At 31.4% G+C, this 21,370-nt stretch overlaps 3 protein-coding genes across 3 annotated transcripts; 2 read left to right on the top strand and 1 right to left on the bottom strand.

Moving 5' to 3' along the window:
• Positions 1-576: 576 nt before the first annotated feature.
• Positions 577-2,820, bottom strand: LOC106370903 (B3 domain-containing transcription factor NGA3). Its single transcript, XM_013810900.3, has 2 exons — positions 2,411-2,820; positions 577-2,252 (listed from the first exon to the last, which is right to left on the bottom strand). Exon 2 carries the CDS (start codon positions 1,921-1,923, stop codon positions 889-891), a length of 1,035 nt encoding a protein of 344 aa, XP_013666354.2. The 5' UTR covers positions 1,924-2,252; positions 2,411-2,820; the 3' UTR covers positions 577-888.
• Positions 2,821-10,160: 7,340 nt separating this feature from the next.
• LOC106393543 (glutathione S-transferase T3-like) lies at positions 10,161-11,072 on the top strand. The gene has a single exon (XM_013834235.2). It carries the CDS (start codon positions 10,161-10,163, stop codon positions 11,070-11,072), a length of 912 nt encoding a protein of 303 aa, XP_013689689.2.
• Positions 11,073-12,183: 1,111 nt separating this feature from the next.
• On the top strand, positions 12,184-13,482 carry LOC106369392 (putative nuclease HARBI1). The gene has a single exon (XM_048743228.1). The coding sequence runs from the start codon at positions 12,184-12,186 to the stop codon at positions 13,480-13,482; it is 1,299 nt and encodes a 432-aa protein (XP_048599185.1).
• The last annotated feature ends 7,888 nt before the right edge of the window (positions 13,483-21,370 follow it).

Here is a 21,370-nt window from a genome sequence, read left to right as displayed (position 1 = left end):
ACAAAGATATATATTTTTTTTTTGAGCAAATCAAACAAAGATATATATTGACCAACGGTTAATAATAAAACAAGAATCTCGAATTAGAAAAAGGAGAAATTAATGAATCTGTGATCATAAAAAGTCAAACGATGTGAAAACATATCATACCTTTTGTTTTTATATAATATAAATTGAATTACTAAATGGATCAGTCAGTCCTTCCATAGCTAGCTTCTCTTTATTTTCTCTGCCCATAACCTGCAAAAATCTCTTTAACCGAGTAAAATTGCAAGAGTAACCAAACAAACAAAATAGGACCATTAGAGAGAGAAATAAAGAGAGGCATTTTTGGACCTGCCCATTAGCTTAGAATGTACCATGAAACACTTTGTCAGTATAGGGAGATAGGCACAGAGAGTACAATTCATGAAATTTATAAGTTTGTTTCCCACCCATCATTTTTAAACTCGAACTAAATTTTAAGGAAAAAAAAGAGATGATGTACACTGTTTGATTGGTGAAATGCTATAGCTAAAGAGTGAAGGCAGTTTCACAAATTGCCAAGTAGTAAGATTAGTGTATAATTTGTGAAGATGACTGGTAAACAAAGAATTTTATTGAATAATATGGAGACGATTAGACGAAATTTGAGACATGTCAACATGTTATTTTATGTAAACAATATTTATAAATAGGTTTCTATATACAAAAGTTTAAAATATGCGAGTTTCAACGTGGTGACAAAAGCCTAGTGATGAACATCAAGAAACATGTAGAGAACAAAACTCATAATAATAATAAAAACGAAGAAATCTTTCTTCCCCTTAATAGCTGGAATCTAACTCCAATTTGAAAATTAACTATTGTAGTAGAAAAAAGAAAGACAAGAGAGGATGATGAAGCTCATCATGGACTGAAATCTAGAGAAAACGAAGACTTCCCTTTCTTAGCAAATTGATCATCATCACCATCATCATGATCATTCGATAAATTGAATCTGAGAGCTGACGAAGAAGAAGCACCCATTTCTCCACGTGGCACCAACAAAGACTCTTCATGTTGATCATAGTCGTTACCACATTCCATATTCACCCCAAAGAGCCTTAATCTCTTTCCCGCCGTAGAAGGAGGCGGAGGAAGCGGCGGTGGCAACATCATCACCGGAGGTAATCTCCCGGGAACTACAGGGACTGACTCTATAACCAACGGCTCTGATCCAACAATGCTTCTCTGATCCAACGGTGACCCCGTGTAGTAAGCTAAATTCCCATAACCATACCCTACAAACTCTTGACGCTGATTGTTATAATAAGAACGTTGGTGGTTTCCGATGTTCAAGCTCCGATGAATAGGGACAGAATTATATTCCGGCAACGGATGAAATCTGTTGGAATATTGAGAAGTTGTCGGAAAATTGAAATTGAAACCGTAATTACCAAACTGATGTGTTTGAACTAGGCTCATGTCCGGTCTGTGCCTCCAGTCGATGTAGAGTTTAGATCTTTGGGACTCATCTCCGATACCTCGTTGGAAAGACACGATGTCTCCAGCGTCGAGCTTTTTCTCTTTTACGAAACGGCTCCATCCTTTGGTCATCACGTAGCTCTGGCTTGAGTTCCAGTACGAGTAACGAAACCTCCACATCTTGCCGTTTCTGTCTTGGAAGTTCAACAGCGTGCCGTTTTGGTTGTTTGTTGAGTCTAGTGGAAAATACCTCTCCGCGTGTTGTTTAGGGATTACTAGTCGGTTGAGTTTTCCGACGTCGCTTGGTGTTACCACTTTGTCGAACATGTGTTCTTTTTCCGGCGGCGGGATCATCATCATCGGGAAGTTAGTGTTGTTTGCGGTGCCGGAGCTACTGCTTGCTCCGATGTTGGAGGCTAACTCTTGGTCTTTGTCTTGTTCTTGGTCGGAGCTGGTCGGAGCTAGGGATAGATCCATGAGGTATTATATGATTTTCCTTGGAGAAATCTTGATTTTGGTGAGGTGGATTCTTGAATCAAGATATTAAACCTTTTTAGTTGTTGTTCTTGCCAAGCTCCTTATCTTGAGATTTATGAGATGGATCTTAATTAGTGATTCTTGATCAAGAATAATACCTCCTTGTTCTTGTTCTTGGACTCAATTTTTCTTCCTTTTCTTGAGATGTTTCTTAGTGAATCTTGATGATGATTAAATCTTTCCCTTGCTGTTCTTGAATTGATGAATTGTAGCTGTAGTTGTTCATAGTCATTGATGATGATGATGATGATGATGACTCAACTCGAGATCTTCAACATGCATTAGATGGATAATATTAAGAGACCAAGCGAAACGAAAATTCAACCACAGTTATCAAAGGGATAGATGAAATAATGAAAAAAAAATCAAAGAATATATTAAAAGAAGGGAAGAAGAAAAAATAATTAAAGTTCTGGTGTGGTCTCACCTTATAATATAAGAGAGAGAGGTTGAAATTGAAGTTGTCTTTCTCTTCTTGGTTCGATTTGTTCTCTTTGCTTTCTTCTTTTACCACAAAATTTAGGGGAATATGAAAACCCTAGAATTCAAACCAAACTGTATACATATATAACTATCTTCGCGTTGACTCTCAAATGAATTCAACGAAAGAGAAAAATATCAAAGCAAATCGGGACTTGGAATTCAAAATGGATTCTTGCCAAACAAGAGGATCTCTCTCTCTATCTCTTTAGAGGATGGAGAAAAAAATGGTGGCTTGAGATTCTTGACAGAGTTTCAAGACTTAAGAGAGAGATTGGTACCGAGTAATGCGTAGGGGCCCATGAATGATATGGTTCGGGTCATGTGAGCTTTTTGTCCTTTTCATTAGGCTTCGAGTTAGCTCTCTGTATTGAAATTTCGAATCTCTATGTACATGTGCTTATATGTGTGTAGATGTAAGTTGTACACGTACGAAGTGTTATTGTTTGAAATTCCATCAACATCTTTTTTTTAAACGAGTATCTATATGTTTTTCCCTTCTTCATTGGTGGCTATTTTTTTCTTTTTGTTCACAAGTTCTTTTTGGTTAAAACATTAACTAAAGGAATTTACGCCTACATCTCTCTATAGATTTTGTAAGTTAGCACTAGTCAAAATGATTCCAGTTTATATAAATACGAGTATATATACAGAAAAGAAATACGCATTTTCCACGTAGAGAAAAAATTTACAAAACATGCGTTTGATCACATTAAATTAAATATAATCCTCACCTACTATTCCAGTTGTTGGCATATCATGATTACTTGAACATGTGTATGCATACATACATAGTTACATACACTATAACGCTCTGATTGTATCTATTTACCTTATATTTTTCGACTTATTCAGAATTTCTGGATTTTACCCTCATCCAACAATTTATACATTTCTCCGGAAAACTTAAAACCAAATATTGGCTGATGTTATAAATCATTTATAAAAACTATATGATATTACAATTATAGCATTTTCTAAAAACATCCCGACTGGTGATTAAAAAAATGTAATTCCGTGAAATTTAACACACACAATATTAGGAAAATGCATAAAATACATGTAATGCTATAAATAAGAAAAAAAATGCTATAAATAAGAAAACATCTGCGATCATAATTTTTTGGTTGTTCATGTATCCTATCTAACAAAATTATTATAACATAACACTCATAATTTATCAAATTCTGCCATATCGATAATCGTAGAAGACACTTTTATCAAAATCAACCGTTTGATAATCTGATTAAAACTGTGTACTGTTAGTCCATAAAACAATCAGTTGAAATCTCTTAAACATATATCATATAGAGGAGCTATGTGCATATGTAAATGTTTTTACGCTCAGTAATAAAATCAATTAACTTATCATGCCAGTAAAAACAATGATGAATTTAAATCCTTAGTTAAATAAAAAACAATGATGAATACATAGCAGTAATACTATAATAACTCTAGGTTTCTTTTTGAACTTTGTTTAGCATTATCTTGTCAGAGCAAGTCACGTGGATTATCGGTCTAATACTGTTATGAGAAGGAATTAAGTAATGGAGATTTGTTCCAAAAACAAAAGATTTGATAATCTCTATGTAAGAAAACTATATAACTAATTTCGCATATTAACTGTGCAATTATTTGTTTGAACAAAAAAAAAAAAACTGTGCAATTATTTACAGATCACAAGGGAGGGGTTGGTTTGGTTGCTGATGTGTCCATGTTTTTTGTGGTCCAAAATTTTATACATATACACCAATCACAAAAAACAAAATTGTAAATAAGGAATTACATAAGTAATTAAGTATATAATTGATATGTGTATGCCAAATATATTCAGAGCAAGTCGATGTATTACGAGCTAGGATCGTTTTAGGCTCATCACCGGGAAAATTATATACGTTATTTTTAAAAGTATTAAATAACTGATCTGGAGAAACTAACATAAAAATTACAAATGATGTAAAATGCATAATTTGATCGCGATATACTAACCTTGAATCCTTGATTAGTTAATAACTACTTAATTAACAACCAAAATATTTTATTATTTTATTTATGTGTCTTAACCATCAACATCCATAACAAGAGCGTTTGATGTTTTGAGACAGCAAGAAAATATCCAATTCTGTCACACCTGGTCAGATAATATCCAAGTTATTAAACTGCGTAATTGTTTATTATTTATTTGTGATATATGGTATACATGTCATCAGTACATTAGTCAAAAGATATGAATTAATCGATAAGCACGTGCAGAAAAGTATATAATAAGTAGGTGATACTTTAAACTTGCGTTTCAAACACGACCGATCTTGTATTTGACGAATCGCCAATTATCATAATTTGTCTCTCTTTTTTTTTTGAGAAAAATTATCATAATCTGTTTTCAGCCTATAATGTAACTATACTGTTCGTTTGTTAAAGATATTATACTGCATTTTAGAAACTAATCACTTACCTTCCTGTGACAAAAAAAAAAAAAAAAATCACTTACCTTCTTGTGTTACAAAAAAAAAAAATATCACTTACCTTCTTCATTTTCTTTTTAGCCTTTTTTTTTGGGCAACTGATACATTTCATAAACTTAAAATGTTTAGTACAAAGCAGGGGAGGTAAGAAAATGAGCAGATTTTGCCAAAGAGTCCGCTCGACCATTACATGACCTCAAAACATGAGAGAAAAAGATAAAATCAAAAAACAAGGATATAAATTTAATACTCCTGAGAACTTCAAAGAGCTCTATAGAAAATGAATTCCAATTGAGTCCAGACGTTAGAAGACCCGTGCTGCCGCACTGTGATCAAGACTTCTCTCAAAGCCAAGGCTTCAGCCATCAGGAGTGAAGCTACAAACTCTGCTCGGGCTTGAGTTAGGTGTTTTATCTGGACATTTGTTCATTTTTCAGATAAAAAAAGAAACAAATTAACAACCACTATAAAACCGAATTCCAGATTTAATATAACTTTCAGTCCACTTTCGCTTTGATATTCAATAAAAATACATTTAGTCTGCAATTACATTAATTTATAATTTATTTTTTACCTTTTTAATTTGGTTCATATTCAGTTCTAGTGTGTTAGATATTGTAAAATGTTCATATTTTCCGTATTCAATTTTTATACTAATACCATCTAGAACGCGAATAGATCATGATGACCGAGAAATTATGAGTCTGTTAATATAAATGGCATATACATAACTATGAATTGGCTCGGAAAAGTTAGACTGCAAGCATCCCTCACTCTTTAATTTAAATACAGAGCTAAAAAGAAGATGCAATTTATTGAACTTTTTGCTATTTACCGAACTGCAACAGCTAAAGGGGACCTCTCTACCCATAATATCTCATTTGCAACTATTTTATTAAAGAAAACAAGAGACAAAACCCTTTATAGATTATATTAAGGAATATAAATCGTTTTAATTAATTAGCCAATTCTATTTATATATCTAGCTGAAACTTTTTTTTTGTTTATTTAATCTGAACCAATTTTAACTTTAAAATTTATTACCAATTTAAAATTGCAATGAAGTTACTATATATAAAAATTAATACGCCTTCGTGTAAAAAGGACATAAAGCATTTTTCAAACCATTTATATTATTTAGCACAATTTTTTGATTATAGTTATTGTGATTAGCAGTATGCGGCATACCAACATACTAGTTATTAAGTAGTGAAGTAAAATTAGGAACATACAAAAACAAAACCTATAGTTTAAGTCTTAGAGGAGTAGATTGAAGACAAATATATAATCAAATTTAAAAGCTACAAATCATTTTCAAAAATATGTGTATGGTAAAGTTTTATTTATATAACTTATTTGGATATCCAAATTTTAGAATAACACATATCCAAATATAATGTAAAAAATGTCACTTAATTATCAGTATCCGATGATCAAAACCTTCAAATCCTAAGTTATTAGTCACTTAATTAGAGTATATCGTACTAACACCCTAGTTGTGTCCGGTACAATTTCTCATAAACTCAGTCAAATTCTACTCACTAGCTAATTAGATATGACATAAGTACGAGATGTAGTGTATATAATTTGAGTTAAGCGAAACTAGGGTTGGATTTAAAGGGGAAGCAAACATAAATGATAAGGGTAACGAGAAGGTGAAGTGTTACAATTTCACAGCAGTAAACATGGAATAGAGTAAGGACCCTCTCTCTCTCTCTCTCTCTCTCTCTCTCTCTCTCTCTCTCTCTCTCTCTCTAGAGTTTGTCCCAAACAGCCTCACATTTTTGCATCCCCACTCTTCTCGATCTCTTTCACACCTATTTTCTTTATATATTATTCATATTTATATATTTTTGTATGTGTGTTTTAATCAACTCGGATGAGGAGCTAGGCCCCTTGGGATTTTTATTGAATTTTAACTTTTCTAAACTACGTACTGTCCTGTAGCCATTTTTGAAATGCTAAGAACTTGGTCGTTTTTAAAGCTGATCTGACAAAAAAAAAAGCAAGGTATGTGATGTAGTGGGGCTTAATTGTCATAAATACCATCTCAATCGTTGATCAACTATTAAAATTTAATCAATGTAAGTTGATAACCAATACTAAATGTAAAAAAAATCAACACAATGTAAATGTATACTTTAGTATATATCAAGTTGGGTAATTTTTTAAATTAAAGTACCATATTTTATTTTATTGTATTCCAAAATTATGTATGGTCAAATCTAAAGCTTTCAATAGTTCCCTTAAACTGTAGGTTTAGCTAGGGTTCTGATAGTTTAGAACGAGGGTTTAAATGAGTTAGGAATCCTGTATAAATTCTTGAGAATTCTTATAAAAGATAAATTCTACGGTACTTATGGTAAAAAAAATAAAAATAAAACTATAGTAATTTTTGATAAACAAATTGTAATCTACTTTTTGTGTTCTGTTATACGATAATTAGCTCGATTTAAACGAATTATCGATATTAGGGGGGAGGAGGAGGATGTTTAAGATATTGTCCATTTGCATGGAGCAGATTTATGTGATGTTGATGATGGCAACTGTCATGTGTGCCCCAAAGTCTAGGAGTCTTGATTCATTTATATAGCTTTTCTTTTCTTCCTTTTTTTTCATTCAAAAAAAGAAAGGTCAGAAATTATGTTTTAGGAAATTGAGAAATAAAGATATTCTAGTTTATATATTCTTTTTATCTATGGGTTGCATGTACCTTCGATAGATGAACGCCAGTTTCATATGGCCTCTACATTATAAACATATATAAAAATATATATATATATACATCTAAGAGTTTTGAATTAAGCAAAATTGAACTATTGATCAGCTCTGGTTTATGATTTATTTGTGAATAATAGTTTTTTAAACATCATTTGGTGCACAACTTTCTTAGAACATGAGTTATTGTTATACAACGAGTTATTTGTCGATAAACATTATCAAAAAGTTATCTGCAGCTAGTCGATATATACTGATAACTGGCACTAGAAATCAAGAGTGAATGGACCGGTACGGTCCACTAATGTAAAATATCAAAGCATTCGCATTTCAAGATAATCAAACGAAACAAGACAAAGTGGTGGGGTAAATATATAAACCCTAATTTTTTGTCATCAAATATATAAAACCCTAATTACCAAGCTCCCCCCCCTTGTCTCGTTAGCAATTAAAAGGTAAAAACATATAATTTTATATGCTAAATCTTATAAGTTCGAAACAAAACTTTTTTAGGTTGATTCATTTTCCATCGCAAATAAAATGTTTATTTAAGAGCCCAGAAAATAGAAATACGAAGTGCTAAATTGAGATATGGACAAAATCATATATAATGAAATGTAGATATATAGATAGAGTCGCCCCACACTTAAGGTTGGTCCACAATGAATACCGTTGGAGGCTTCGCAGGCTTTTGTTCTGTCTTTGTCTCTCTCTCTTCAAAATTTTTGTTACTAAAAAATTATTTGAATTATATAACTTTTGGTTTGTAAACATATCTTAGAGCACTTGCAACGGGGGATGACATAGAGTCCTTAAGCCCGGTCCGTTGCAGATTTTGGATTTTTTAATTAATATAAACCCAGCCCATTTGACGGATTGATCCGTAAATAGCATCTTGACGGACCCGGTCCGTGGGCGACGTGGCGGAAAGAGATTGGACGGAGGAGCGTTTGTGTTTGGTATTGGCGAAAAAAAAACCTCATTTCGACGAAAGCAAAGAAAAAAAAAAACCTCTCAACTCTCCAGGGCGATTTGTCGGATCCCACCGTCGCGATTCAACTCCGTCTGATCCTCAAGGTAAGTAGAAGCGTTTTCTTTTCTATCGATCTCCTGTGGTTGTTTCCATTTATATTCAATAGATTTCGGATCGTTTCGTATCAAAATTAGGGTTCGAAAAAAATCTGCGATTTGGGGATTTTTTATATTAGGGTTTGAAAACCCTTTTGGGTCTCGATCGCTTTTGGGATTTGAAAACCCTTTTGGGTCTCGATCGATTTAGGGATTTGAAAACCCTTTTCGGGTCTCGATCGATTTAGGGATTTAAACATTGTGCATTTTTTCCATTCGATTTAGGGTTGCGACTCTATTTAGTGTTGATATGTTCGTCTTTCTTATTGTTTTTCAAAATTAATGCTAATTTTTGTGTTTTGCTTGTCTCTTTCTTTGCAGGTTAACGAAAATGGGAAGGTATAGCTATAGCCAGCAGTCCTCATCATCAGCGTCCGTCGACATCACCTCACTTCTCGAAGCTGAAGCTCAGGGTTACGCCGATGAAGCTCAGAGTAGCTTCGATAATGGAGAGCCGTTTCAGAACCAACCTCAACCTGAGGGGGATGATGGCATCCCGACGATCTGCTACTGTGGGAGTGAGCCGGTTGTTGCTACAGCCTACACGGAAAAAGATCCAGGCCGTAGGTATTTCACCTGCAACAATGTCGTTGATGGAGCCACTCACATCTGGAAGTGGTGGGATGACGCGGTCATGGAGGAGATGAGGGACTTTCAGACGGAGATAAGACGGCTTAAGGAAGCAGTTGCAGAGCGAGAGCAGAAGCTGCTGCTGCTAGAGAAGACTGTGTACGACGCAGGAAAGGATACCACACGAGTTAAGCTAATGGTGTGCCTGCTAGTGGTCATAGGTTTGGTAATCTTGGTTCTACATGGTAAGTTCTCGACTTATTTGGATTTCTTTTTCAGTTTATGCGTTTGTATTAAAACATTTGACTGCCTAATGTTACTTGTTTGCAGGAGTAGCTTCAAAGGCTTCAATGGAGAGTGTTCTATCACCTGTCCAATGGCGAAAAAAGTAAAGGTACTCTGCTTTTCTTTTCTATCACTTGACAATGTATATTCCGTAAAAAAAAAATTCCAATAGTTTTGTAGATTAATTGAATGATTTTTGTAGGTAGATAAAAACCCGTGTGATTTGATTGGATGGTGTTTGGTTAAATAGCTGTTATAGTACATAGGATTTATTGAATGGTGTTTGGTTAAATAGCTGTTATAGTACATAGGATTTATTGAATGGTGTTTGGCTAAATAGCTGTTATAGTACATAGGATTTAACTAGGACTGTATTAATAAATGCTACTGATATTTGTTAATTGCTTTTAGTTTGCTTCCTATCTTCCTAACTGCTCAGATTTGATAGGGTGTTATTGTATAATAAATTAGAACTTGTATTACTTAAGGCTCTGTGTAACTACTTGAGTAACACAGAGCATTTTTACAGCCATGTCGGGTTATAGACACCTTCTGTACAGTCAAATCCCAGTAGATCTTGAATCACCCGAGCCTTTTTGGCTCGGGTCTCAAGCTCCTGATGATTCTCCTAGCGAAATCTCTCCTGAGTGTCCTAGCCAAATCCCTCCTGAGTGTCCTAGTCAAGTCCCTGGTCAGTCTCGTAGGCAAGTCCCTGGTCAGTCTCGTAGGCAAGTCCCTGAGGAGTCTGTTAAGACCTTTCCAGATAGAAGGAAATATACACCCAAAGAGGATAGGATCCTTATTGGTGCTTGGCTTAACACCAGTAAGGACCCTCTCGTAGGCAACGAGCAGAGAGCTGTTGCTTTCTGGAAGCGTATTGTAGACTACTACAACGCCAGCCCTCAGCTCGTTGGGGAAGTACCGCGGGAGGTTACTTCTTGTAAGCAGAGGTGGTCTAGGATCAATCATGAAGTATCCAGATTCACTGGTTGCTACAACCAGGCGCTGAGGGAGCAGAGAAGCGGCCAAAATGATGATGATGTGATCAAAGCTGCTTACGACATATTCTTCACCAAGTACGATACCAAGTTCACACTCGATCACTGCTGGAGAGAGCTCAGGCATGAGCAGAAATGGGCCTCCACATATATGGCTAAGGATGGTGGAAAGGAAAAGCGGAGGCCGGTGGTGGATCTTGACGGACCAGAAGAAAATGTTGTTGGAGAAGATGAGGATAGACCCGTCGGGGTAAAGGCTGCGAAAGGTGCCAGTAAGAAGAAGAAGAGTGGTCGAGATGAGGAGTTGTCTAAGCTACAAGGCGTTTTGGAACTTAAGGAAAAACTTTCTAGAAATAAAGTCCTTGATCGCTTGCTGGCCAAGAAAGAGCCATTGTCTGAGATCGAAACAACACTAAAAATGAAGCTTATGTCTGAAATGTTATGATGTGTACTGTGTGTTCTTTGAGGTCACTTGTAGGAAAAGTTAGTACTTGTTGTGTGATGTGTGTACTTGCTTAGTTGTTACAGCTAAACTAACCATTTTTTAAACGTGTTGTTGCAGGTAGTTCTTTGAGGTCACGGGAGTTGTCACGGGTGGATTTAGAGTACTGAGAGCATTTTGGCATGTAGCTCCTGCTCATAAGTCACGGGTTTTCCCTTCTTGTAGTATAAGTACTCGGATATGTATGTCTTTCTCCTCAACATCAAAAACCTTATCATCAAAACCTTTGTAATATTTTGGAACGAAAACCATTGTAATATTTGTCTGCTACTTGCTTCTCTCAATCCTTTGTATCCATCTCATCAACTTGCTTCTCTGTACCATAACCATAATCAGGTTTCGGTTGTTGTTTCATATGGCTTACATGCATTTTGTTTCAGTTTTACATGCATTTTGCTCGCTATCGTCTTTGGCATCTTAGGTTTTACATGCTTGTTAATATGGCTTACATGCATTTTGTTTCATATGGCTTACATGCATTTTGTTTCAGTTTTACATGCTTGTTAATATATGTTTTAACTTTTAACTAGTTGTATCAGTTATAAGAACGGCTATATTTATTCTCACTTTGTTTCTAGAATTTTCTTCATTTATAAAAACTAGAATCCCAAACTACCAAAAAATAAGAAAAGATTTAAAAGTAGAAAAATTCTAAATATTTTTAACTTATAAGAAAAAAATAGAAAAGATTTAAAAGTAGAAAAATTCAAAATATTTTTAACTAGAAAATATTTAAAAGTAGAAATAACCTAAATATTTTTAACTTATAAGAAAAAAATATAAAAGATTTAAAAGTAGAAAAATTCAAAATATTTTTAACTAGAAAATATTTAAAAGTAGAAATAACCTAAATATTTTTAACTTATAAGAAAAAAATATAAAAGATTTAAAAGTAGAAAAATTCAAAATATTTTTAACTAGAAAAGATTTAAAAGTAGAAATAATCTAAATATTTTTAACTTATAAGAAAAAAATAGAAAAGATTTAAAAGTAGAAAAATTCAAAATATAAGAAATCTTCTAAGCAACTTATTATTTATCCACCAGGATAAGCAATGTCGTCATCTGCATCTGATGAAAATGATGAAATCGAGGAGAGATTGGATGATATTATCGAAGATTTCATTGACGAAATTTACGACGATATAGTGGAGGCCGAACCCATACCGCAAAGAACCCGTAGCTATACTGAACGACACCGCGAAGGAGGACAGCACCAGCTAAGCAATGACTACTTCAACGACGACCATTCGACATATTCGATACAAACTTTCAGACGCCGATTCCGCATGAATAAGGGATTATTCATGCGTATTGTCGATGGCCTTGAACAATTCTTTCCATTCTTTCAGCAAAGAAAAGATGCAACGGGGAGGTGGGGTCTTACTGCACTACAAAAATGCACGGCAGCAATTCGTCTACTTGCTTATGGAAATTCGGCTGACACGGTTGACGAATATCTCCGACTTGGTGAGAGCACTGCACTTTCTTGTTTACATCATTTCACTGATGGGATAATACAGTTATTCGGAGATGAGTATCTGCGACCACCCACAGCAGAGGATCTTCAACGACTACTCGATATGGGAGAGAAACGAGGGTTTCCTGGGATGGTCGGGAGCATTGACTGTATGCACTGGGAGTGGAAAAATTGTCCAACCGCTTGGAAAGGACAGTACGCCCGTGGCCACGGAAAACCGACTATTGTTCTAGAGGCCGTAGCTTCACAAGATCTTTGGATTTGGCACGCATTTTTTGGTCTTCCAGGTACCTTAAATGATCTTAATGTCCTCGATCGATCTCCTGTGTTTGATGACCTTTTAGAAGGTCGAGCTCCCAGTGTGAGGTACATGGTCAACAACCACATGTATAAGTTGGCATATTACCTCACAGATGGTATATATCCAAAATGGTCAACATTTATCCAAACTATCGCACTCCCTCAAAGTCCTAAACAACAGTTATTTGCTCAAGTTCAAGAATCAGTCCGAAAAGATGTCGAACGGGCTTTTGGAGTATTGCAAGCTCGGTTTGCGATTGTGAAAAACCCGGTTCGTACAATGGCCAAAGAGAAGATAGGGAAGATAATGAGAGCATGTATCATACTACACAATATGATAGTTGAAGATGAACGAGATGGTTATTCAATGCGGTACGATATTTCAGAATTTGAAGAAGGAGAATCTTCCAGAACTTCGGAGGTCCTAAACGCAAACCCTACACTAAACGAAATCCCGACAATTCTCAATAATATATTTCCCAACCGAAATGATCTTCGTGATAGGCAAACTCATGAACGATTGAAGAATGATTTGATCGAAAACATTTGGAATAAATTTGGCGATGAAGATTAATAATTAGTATCTTTATATTTAAACCTTGTATCTTTTAATCCTTGTATCTTTAAATTGAATCCTTGTACCTTTTATTTTAATTATGCAATTAATAAATTTTCAATTTCAATTTTTTTTTTTTAAAAAAATAATATTTTAATGTTAAGGACTCCGTCTTCGGGATCACCATTGGACGAGCTTTTTGGACTCGAGTCCTTCACTGTTCAAACAAAAAAAAAGCAAAAAAATTTATAATAAACAATTCCCAAGGATCCCAATGTGGGGATGACCATTGCAAGTGCTCTTATAGAGCCATGCGTTTAAGCCGACCCATATTGAGCCAAGCTCCAGGCCTCATTTTTGTAAGTCTAACGATAATTTCTAAACCGAAAGAATAAAAAATTATATTTAAATGTAAGTCTAACGATAATCACTATGTCGATTCACAATGATTGACTAGAAACCGAATTGCCTAATCCTGAATAATTACTCCTAATAACTTGTAAACAATTATTTTTATGGGAAATCTGTTTTTTTAGAGCAAAAAAAAGGTAACTATGTCCCTTTAGACTAATCTGTACTACTTTATGTCCTATTAGACTAATTTTTTCAAAAATGGCAGTAATGCCCTTAAAATTGTAATTTTTTTAAAAAGATAAATAATGAGTTCGACAAGCGGGATCGATCGATCCAGCTTTACAAGTTACAGTGGATCGATCGATCCCGATAATTATTCAGAACAAAAAAACGCGAAATATATACTGATCGACCTGGTCCATTTCACTCGATCGGCGAAGGTCGATTCTTTACAGATCGACCGATCCACTAAGGATAGATCGATCGATCCCGTGCCCAGGAAAGAATCCCAAATCGATTTTTTTGGTTTTGTATGATTATATCCGGGTTGATTCCCACTTGATTTGAACCGACTAAGCATGATTTCAACTCTTTAAACTCGATTTCTCTGGGACGAAATCCTTAATTTCCCATTCACGAACAAAGGGGGAGAAAATCAAATTCTCACCCAAACTCGATTTGTCGTTTTTTTTTGTTCTTTTTCGTTTTTTTTTTTTTTTTTTTTTAAAAAAATCGATTTTTAAAAAAATATAAAAGTGAATATTCTCAAATATTTTGTTTCCATATTTTTAGGAACTGATTTCTTATCCGTAGAATACAACTAATATGTAGAAATCAATTTCTACAGTTTTGTAGAATTATAGTAATTTTTAGAATTTGATTTCTACATGTTTTAGATTTATAGTAAATCTGTAGAAGTCGGTTTCTACATGTTTTAGAATTAGATTAATGTGTAGATTTTGATTTCTAAGAACTTTAGAATGGTAGGTTAAGCGCGGAATGTGTATTCTACATATTTGTAGAATACTCCTATTTACGTAGATCACGTATTCTAAACATTGTAGATTCAATGAAAAAAGTAGATTTCGTTTTCTACTTCGTAGAATGTCATTTCTACTTTTTTTAGAACATAATCTGAAATTTATAATTTTAACTTTTTTATAACTGGAAAATATACCATTAAGTTCATATAGGTATTTTAACAAATGTTACTATTTTTCCAAATTTTTTTTGTTTGTAAAACTATTTATTAAAATTATTTTCATAAATATTAAAGGGTATTATAGGAAAATATGACACAAAATATAGATTAGTCTAAAGGGACATAGTTACTATTTTTTTGCTCTAAAAAAACAGTTTTCCCTTTTTATTTCTTTTTGCATGAGAAACAAAGAGTTGTGTGCGTGGGGAAGTCGTCACTCAATTGGAATTTGGTATTAAATGAAAAAGGCTGAAAGGTGCTTAACATACACGCGCCGTAGTTTCTTACTGGAAAGGGATTGGTATTGATGTTAACTAGACCGGGCCCGGTTTGAAAATGGGCGGCGGCCAAACCGACCACCTGGCTGTTTCTTTCCAAGTATTCAGAATTTTTCTGATCATGCAAAATCTAACTCGGATCTTTTGGATCAGGATCTTCAGTTAAGCGGGTGGGGTTCTGCTAAAATGACGGCGAGGGTCATCAAAGTCGGTCACTGCTGGAAACGTGAACCCTGTGATGGATCTTCTTCCAACAACACTTCAGAGTCTTTTTTCGTTGGAGATCTCTTCTCTCTAGACGAACCGTCCAAAAAGGTCAATTTTGTGGGTTCACAACAAAATACGGCGCCATTTTATCTATTCGATTAGAAAATCAATTTTGTTACAATATACTTTCAAATATTGCCTCGAATCTTCCGTAATAGTCATGTGTATTGCATGTAGAATACCTGTATACGCTGGTAGAATAACAATAGTATCCTTCTATATTATTAAAAATTATAACCGGCCAAGTGAGTGAAGTGATGAAGGTGTCTGAAAGTAAAGTGAACAATGATTAAAAAATATTATACGGAAGTGAAAGATGAAGATGTCGTATTTGGGTTTTCTTATTTTCTAGGTGTCAAGGCCCATTGTTAATGTTAGTTGGTCACAAATGTACCGCTGATTCGATAATATTGGGCTATACTGAAGATTCAAATGGGCCGTACCATATGCGTCTAGACAATCCTGAAATCAAATCATACGTCGAAAATATGCATTAGGTTCATGTTCCATACAAGAAATCAAATACCAAACAAAGAAGTATAACCGAATAAGAATACTAGACGTGAATTGTAAGCTAGTCAGTGTAAGAAGCTGTAATTGTCTTAGCATGCATAAGAGAATAAGAATATTGTTATTCGATCGATCGAGTTTTGCTTTCCATGCAGACTTTTTTTTTGCAACAATCTGGAAAGAGAACAAAATAATATCTTAGATTTGTTCGGATCCACTTTTTGGTTTACTTTCTATCTTCATATTCGCATATGCTGAATGCTTCCGGTTTTGATTTGATGTATTTAATTTGGTCGGTTAATTATACAAGAAACCGAAATAACGTCCGGATTCAATAACTGCAGGGAAATTATTATACTCAATATAGTATGTCATTTGCTCAATCTTTAGATTATTGTTCTGGAGAATTATAAGAAATAATCCATTCTCAAAATTACGGTCAATGTCGTATCATAAGTTCAAAGTCCATCCATGGCAGTGTGAGTGACTGAAACTGATACATTAGAAAAATACTCGATGAAAAAAGAAGGTAGGATGTATTTTAATGTAATGTACGATTCACATATTATAATAGATTGATGGACTTCAATGACTTTAATGTTGACTTTAACGCCAGTGGCCATTACTCATTAATTCAATACTGTAGTTTTTTTCTTAGTACAACAACAAATGCTAGTTTGAAAGTAGCGTTACAAACATTGAAAAAGCAAGGTACTGCTCGTATTTATTTACTGCTATTGTTTTTTTTTTTGCTAGTAAATGTTATTATTATGAATGTGGAGGATGTTTTAAAGTAAGATCGTTCAAAGCCAATCTCTACTAATAAAAGAGAGCTTTTGAGGCTCCATAGGGCGTCCACATCAGCGGAAAAAATTTCTCCCGAAAGATGACACGTGTCATAAAATATAGTTTTACATTTTAATATTAATTATTTTCGAAAATTGTAAAAAATATGTAAACATACAGCATTAAAAAATGGAAAACTACATTAAACATATGTAAGATTACTATTTTTCACTCTACTAATAAAATGGAGCTTTTGAGGCTCCATAGGGCGTCCACATCAGCGGAAAAAATTTCTCCCGAAAGATGACACGTGGCATAAAATATAGTTTTACATTTTAATATTAATTATTTTCGAAAATTGTAAAAAATATGTAAACATACAGCATTAAAAAATGGAAAACTACATTAAACATATGTAAGATTACTATTTTTCACTTTAAAAAAAAGACGGCTTATCTCCATAATATAACATTACCGTTTTATAAAAAAATAATTATATATAATTTCGAAAATAATAAATATATGTAAAACATACAACATAAAAATGGAAATACTACATTAAACATAAATATGTTTGACTATTTGTCCAAGTTCTTCTATTAAACATTGCCGTTTTACATTAAAAATAGAAAAATACGTAAAGATTTAAATATCTATCTTAAAATATAAAATATAGACATTAACTAAATATAAAGTATAAAAAAGAGAAATACTCAATATTTAAAAAAATAAATAATAAGTAAATATTATAAATATATAAATATACGAATTATATATACAATAATAAGTAAATGCACAATTTTTTAAAAATGGAAAGAGTATATTAAATATTAAACATCTATCTTAAAATGTAAAATATAGATATTAAGTAAATAGAAAATATAAGAAAAAGAAATACACAGCTTAAAAACAATGGAAAAAGTATATTAAGATTTAAACATATATCTTAAAATGTAAACTATAGATATTACGCAAATAGAAAGTATAAGAAAAGGAAATACACAATTTAAAAAAATGGAAAAAGTACATTAGTATTTAAACATCTATCTTAAAATGTAAATCAATCTTAAAATATAAAATTATTAGTAAATAGAAAGTATAAGAAATAAAAATACACAATATAAAGAAAAATAAATAATAAGTAAATATATAATATTATCTCGAAAGATGACACATGACATTAAAATATAGTTTTACATTTTAATATTACTTATTTTCGAAAATTATAAAAAATATGTAAACATACAGCATAAAAAAATGTAAAAACTACATTAAACATATGTAAGATTACTATTTTTCACTTAAAAAAAAGACGGCTTATCTCCATAATGTAACATTACCGTTTTCTAAAAACAAAAAACATTGTATATAATTTTGAAAATAATAAATATATGTAAAACTTACAACATAAAAATGGAAATACTACATTAAACATATGTAAGATTACCATTTTACATTTTTATTTTAAGAAAATAATATATAAACATACAACATAAAAAATGAAAAAACTACATTAAACATATGTAAGATTACCATTTTCATTTAAAAAAAAGACGGCTTATCTCCATAATGTAACATTACTATTTTGTAAAAAAAAATTATATATAATTTCGAAAATAATAAATAATATGTAAACATACAACATAAAAAATGGAAATACTACATTAAACATATGTAAAATTACCATTTTACATTTAAAAATAACAATAATATGTAAACATACAACATAAAAAAATGGAAAAACTACATTAAACATATGTAAGATTACCATTGTTCACTAAAAAAAAAGGGTTATCTTCATAATGTAACATTACCATTTTATTAAAAAAAGAAAAAAAAAACATAAATATAACTATTTGACTATTTGTCCAAGTTCTTCTATTAAACATTGCCGTTTTACATTAAAAATGGAAAAATACGTAAAGATTTAAACATCTATCTTAAAATATAAAATATAGACATTAACTAAATATAAAGTATAAGAAAGAGAAATACTCAATATATAGAAAAATAAATAATAAGTAAATATTATAAATATATAAATATACGAATTATATATACAATAATAAGTAAATGCACAATTTTTAAAAAATGGAAAGAGTACATTAAATATTAAACATCTATCTTAAAATGTAAAATATAGATATTAAGAAAATAGAAAGTATAATAAAAGGAAATACACAATTTAAAAAAATGGAAAAAATACATTAGTATTTAAACATCTATCTTAAAATGTAAATCAATCTTAAAATATAAAATTATTAGTAAATAGAAAGTATAAGAAATAGAAATACACAATATAAAGAAAAATAAATAATAAGTAAATATATAATATAAGTGAATACCAAATTTAAAAAATGGGAAATTACATTAAGATTTAAAAATATATATTAAAATTTAAAATATAGATATTACGTAAATAGAAAGTAAAACAAATGAAAATATACAATTTTAAAAAATGGAAAACATACATTAAGATTTAAACATCTATCTTAAAATGTAAAATAGAGATATTAAGTAAATTAAAAGTACAAGAAATGGAAATACATATACATGAAAATAAATAATAATTAAATAATGTAAATATATAATATATGAATTATATATGTAATAATAAGTAAATACACAATTTTTTAAAAATGGAAAAAGTTAATCAAGCATTAAACATCTATCTTAAAATGTAAAATATATAATATAAGTAAATACACAATTTAAAAAATGGAAAACATTAATATTTAAATATCTATTTAAAAATATAAAATATAGATATTACGTAAATAAAAATATAAGAAATGGAAATAAACATAAAAAAAAATGGAAAAAAGTACATTAAGATTTAAGCATCTATCTTTAAATGTACTTCTATCTTAAAATGGTAGTAAATTATATAAAAATGAAAATACCACATTAAACAAAAAAAAATGTATAGTTTTACATCAAGAAAGTCTCTATAAAACTCATTATTCCATCCACATCAACCTCACACTATTAAGGAAAATTTCAAAGCACTCGAGCAAAAAAATGGTTTCACTATAACTCTTGCCGTCTCAGAAACCTTTAATGACCTTGAATGAGATTTTTTTATAACAGCAAACTTTTTGTTAGGTAGATTCATTGTTGGGAAACCCGCAACTTCCAAAAGTCAAACTTATTCATGGGAATTGAATTGCTTTTCATAGACTCAAAGGTATTCTTACAAATTTAAATTAATCTAATCTATAATTTTATTGTTAATATTCATACTAACTCTTTCATGATCAAACCATTTCAGTTAATAACCATTCAAGCGTTTATCCCGAAACACTTCCTTCCTCGTCGAATCAGGTATTGGTTCATGTTGGTTTAGTATTGTTTTTGGTTTACTAACCGGTTTAGGATGGTCCTATTGTAAATATAATTTAAGTTGGTTTAGCATATATTAGGTTTAAAATAACTTAAATTAAATAATAATAATATTATGCTTAAAATATAATTTTAGAGAGTTTTCAAATATAGTTTAAAGAACATTATAGGTGATGAATTTAATTTATTAAATTCGTTTATTACTTAAAACTAAGTTTTTTAAAAAAACATACTAAGTTATACATATCAATGATGGATTGGTGAGTATAACATGAAGACAAAAATATAAATATCTGATTTTCAAGATAAGAAATTCAGCTTTTATTCAGATACTCAATATATAATATCTTAAATTATGTTTTAAAAAATATACATAATTTATATATATAGATTAATCTTCAAAACTTAAACTATTATATTATATATGAATAATGTTTTTAAATAAAAATAATTTCTGATTTAAAATAAAAATAAAAACAACAAATGTTTATTTTCAAATAATGGATGTAATTTACATTATACTATCATTTAACAAGTTTTAGATACGTTTTGATATATCATTATTTTTTATTTCCAGAAAACAATAAATTGTTAAACATCAATATCATCTAGGTTAAGTATACGAACAACAAAAATTCAAACATCACAAAAAATATTTACATAACCATTATAATACAATAATTTAATCAAAAATACAATTAAAAAAATATTAAAAAGAATAGTTATATACTTAATATTTGAAAATAAAAGATATTTTTGCTAAAATTATACTTACCTGGCCAAGGAGATCGACCATCTTTTTACGGATCATTCGAATGTTGAGCATGTGGTCGATCCAAAAATACTCTGCAGTTTAATAAAATCTCTAAAACATTTATTCCAACACTCAAAAGATAGTTTTGCTAAATATGATAACTAGATAGCCAATAAAATTACAAAAAATATTTAAATAGTAAAAAATATGTTCATTTAACGTGTTAAAATTTAAAAATAAATTTTAATTATGACATGTATTTTAACATTTATATAAATATAAATCATAGCCTTAATATAAATAATTTAACAAATTAAATTAGAAAAAAATAAAAATCCCGGGCGTAGCCCGGGTTAATCCCTAGTTATTTACAAAGGGAAAGAAATAAGAAGACGCACGAGCCAGTCCACAGAA

Source organism: Brassica napus, chromosome A10, assembly GCF_020379485.1.
Source record: "Brassica napus cultivar Da-Ae chromosome A10, Da-Ae, whole genome shotgun sequence".
In the NCBI taxonomy this organism is placed as follows: Eukaryota; Viridiplantae; Streptophyta; class Magnoliopsida; order Brassicales; family Brassicaceae; genus Brassica; species Brassica napus.
The sequence above is the reverse complement of the archived record's forward strand: the minus strand, read 5'-3'. Positions and strand labels throughout refer to the sequence as shown.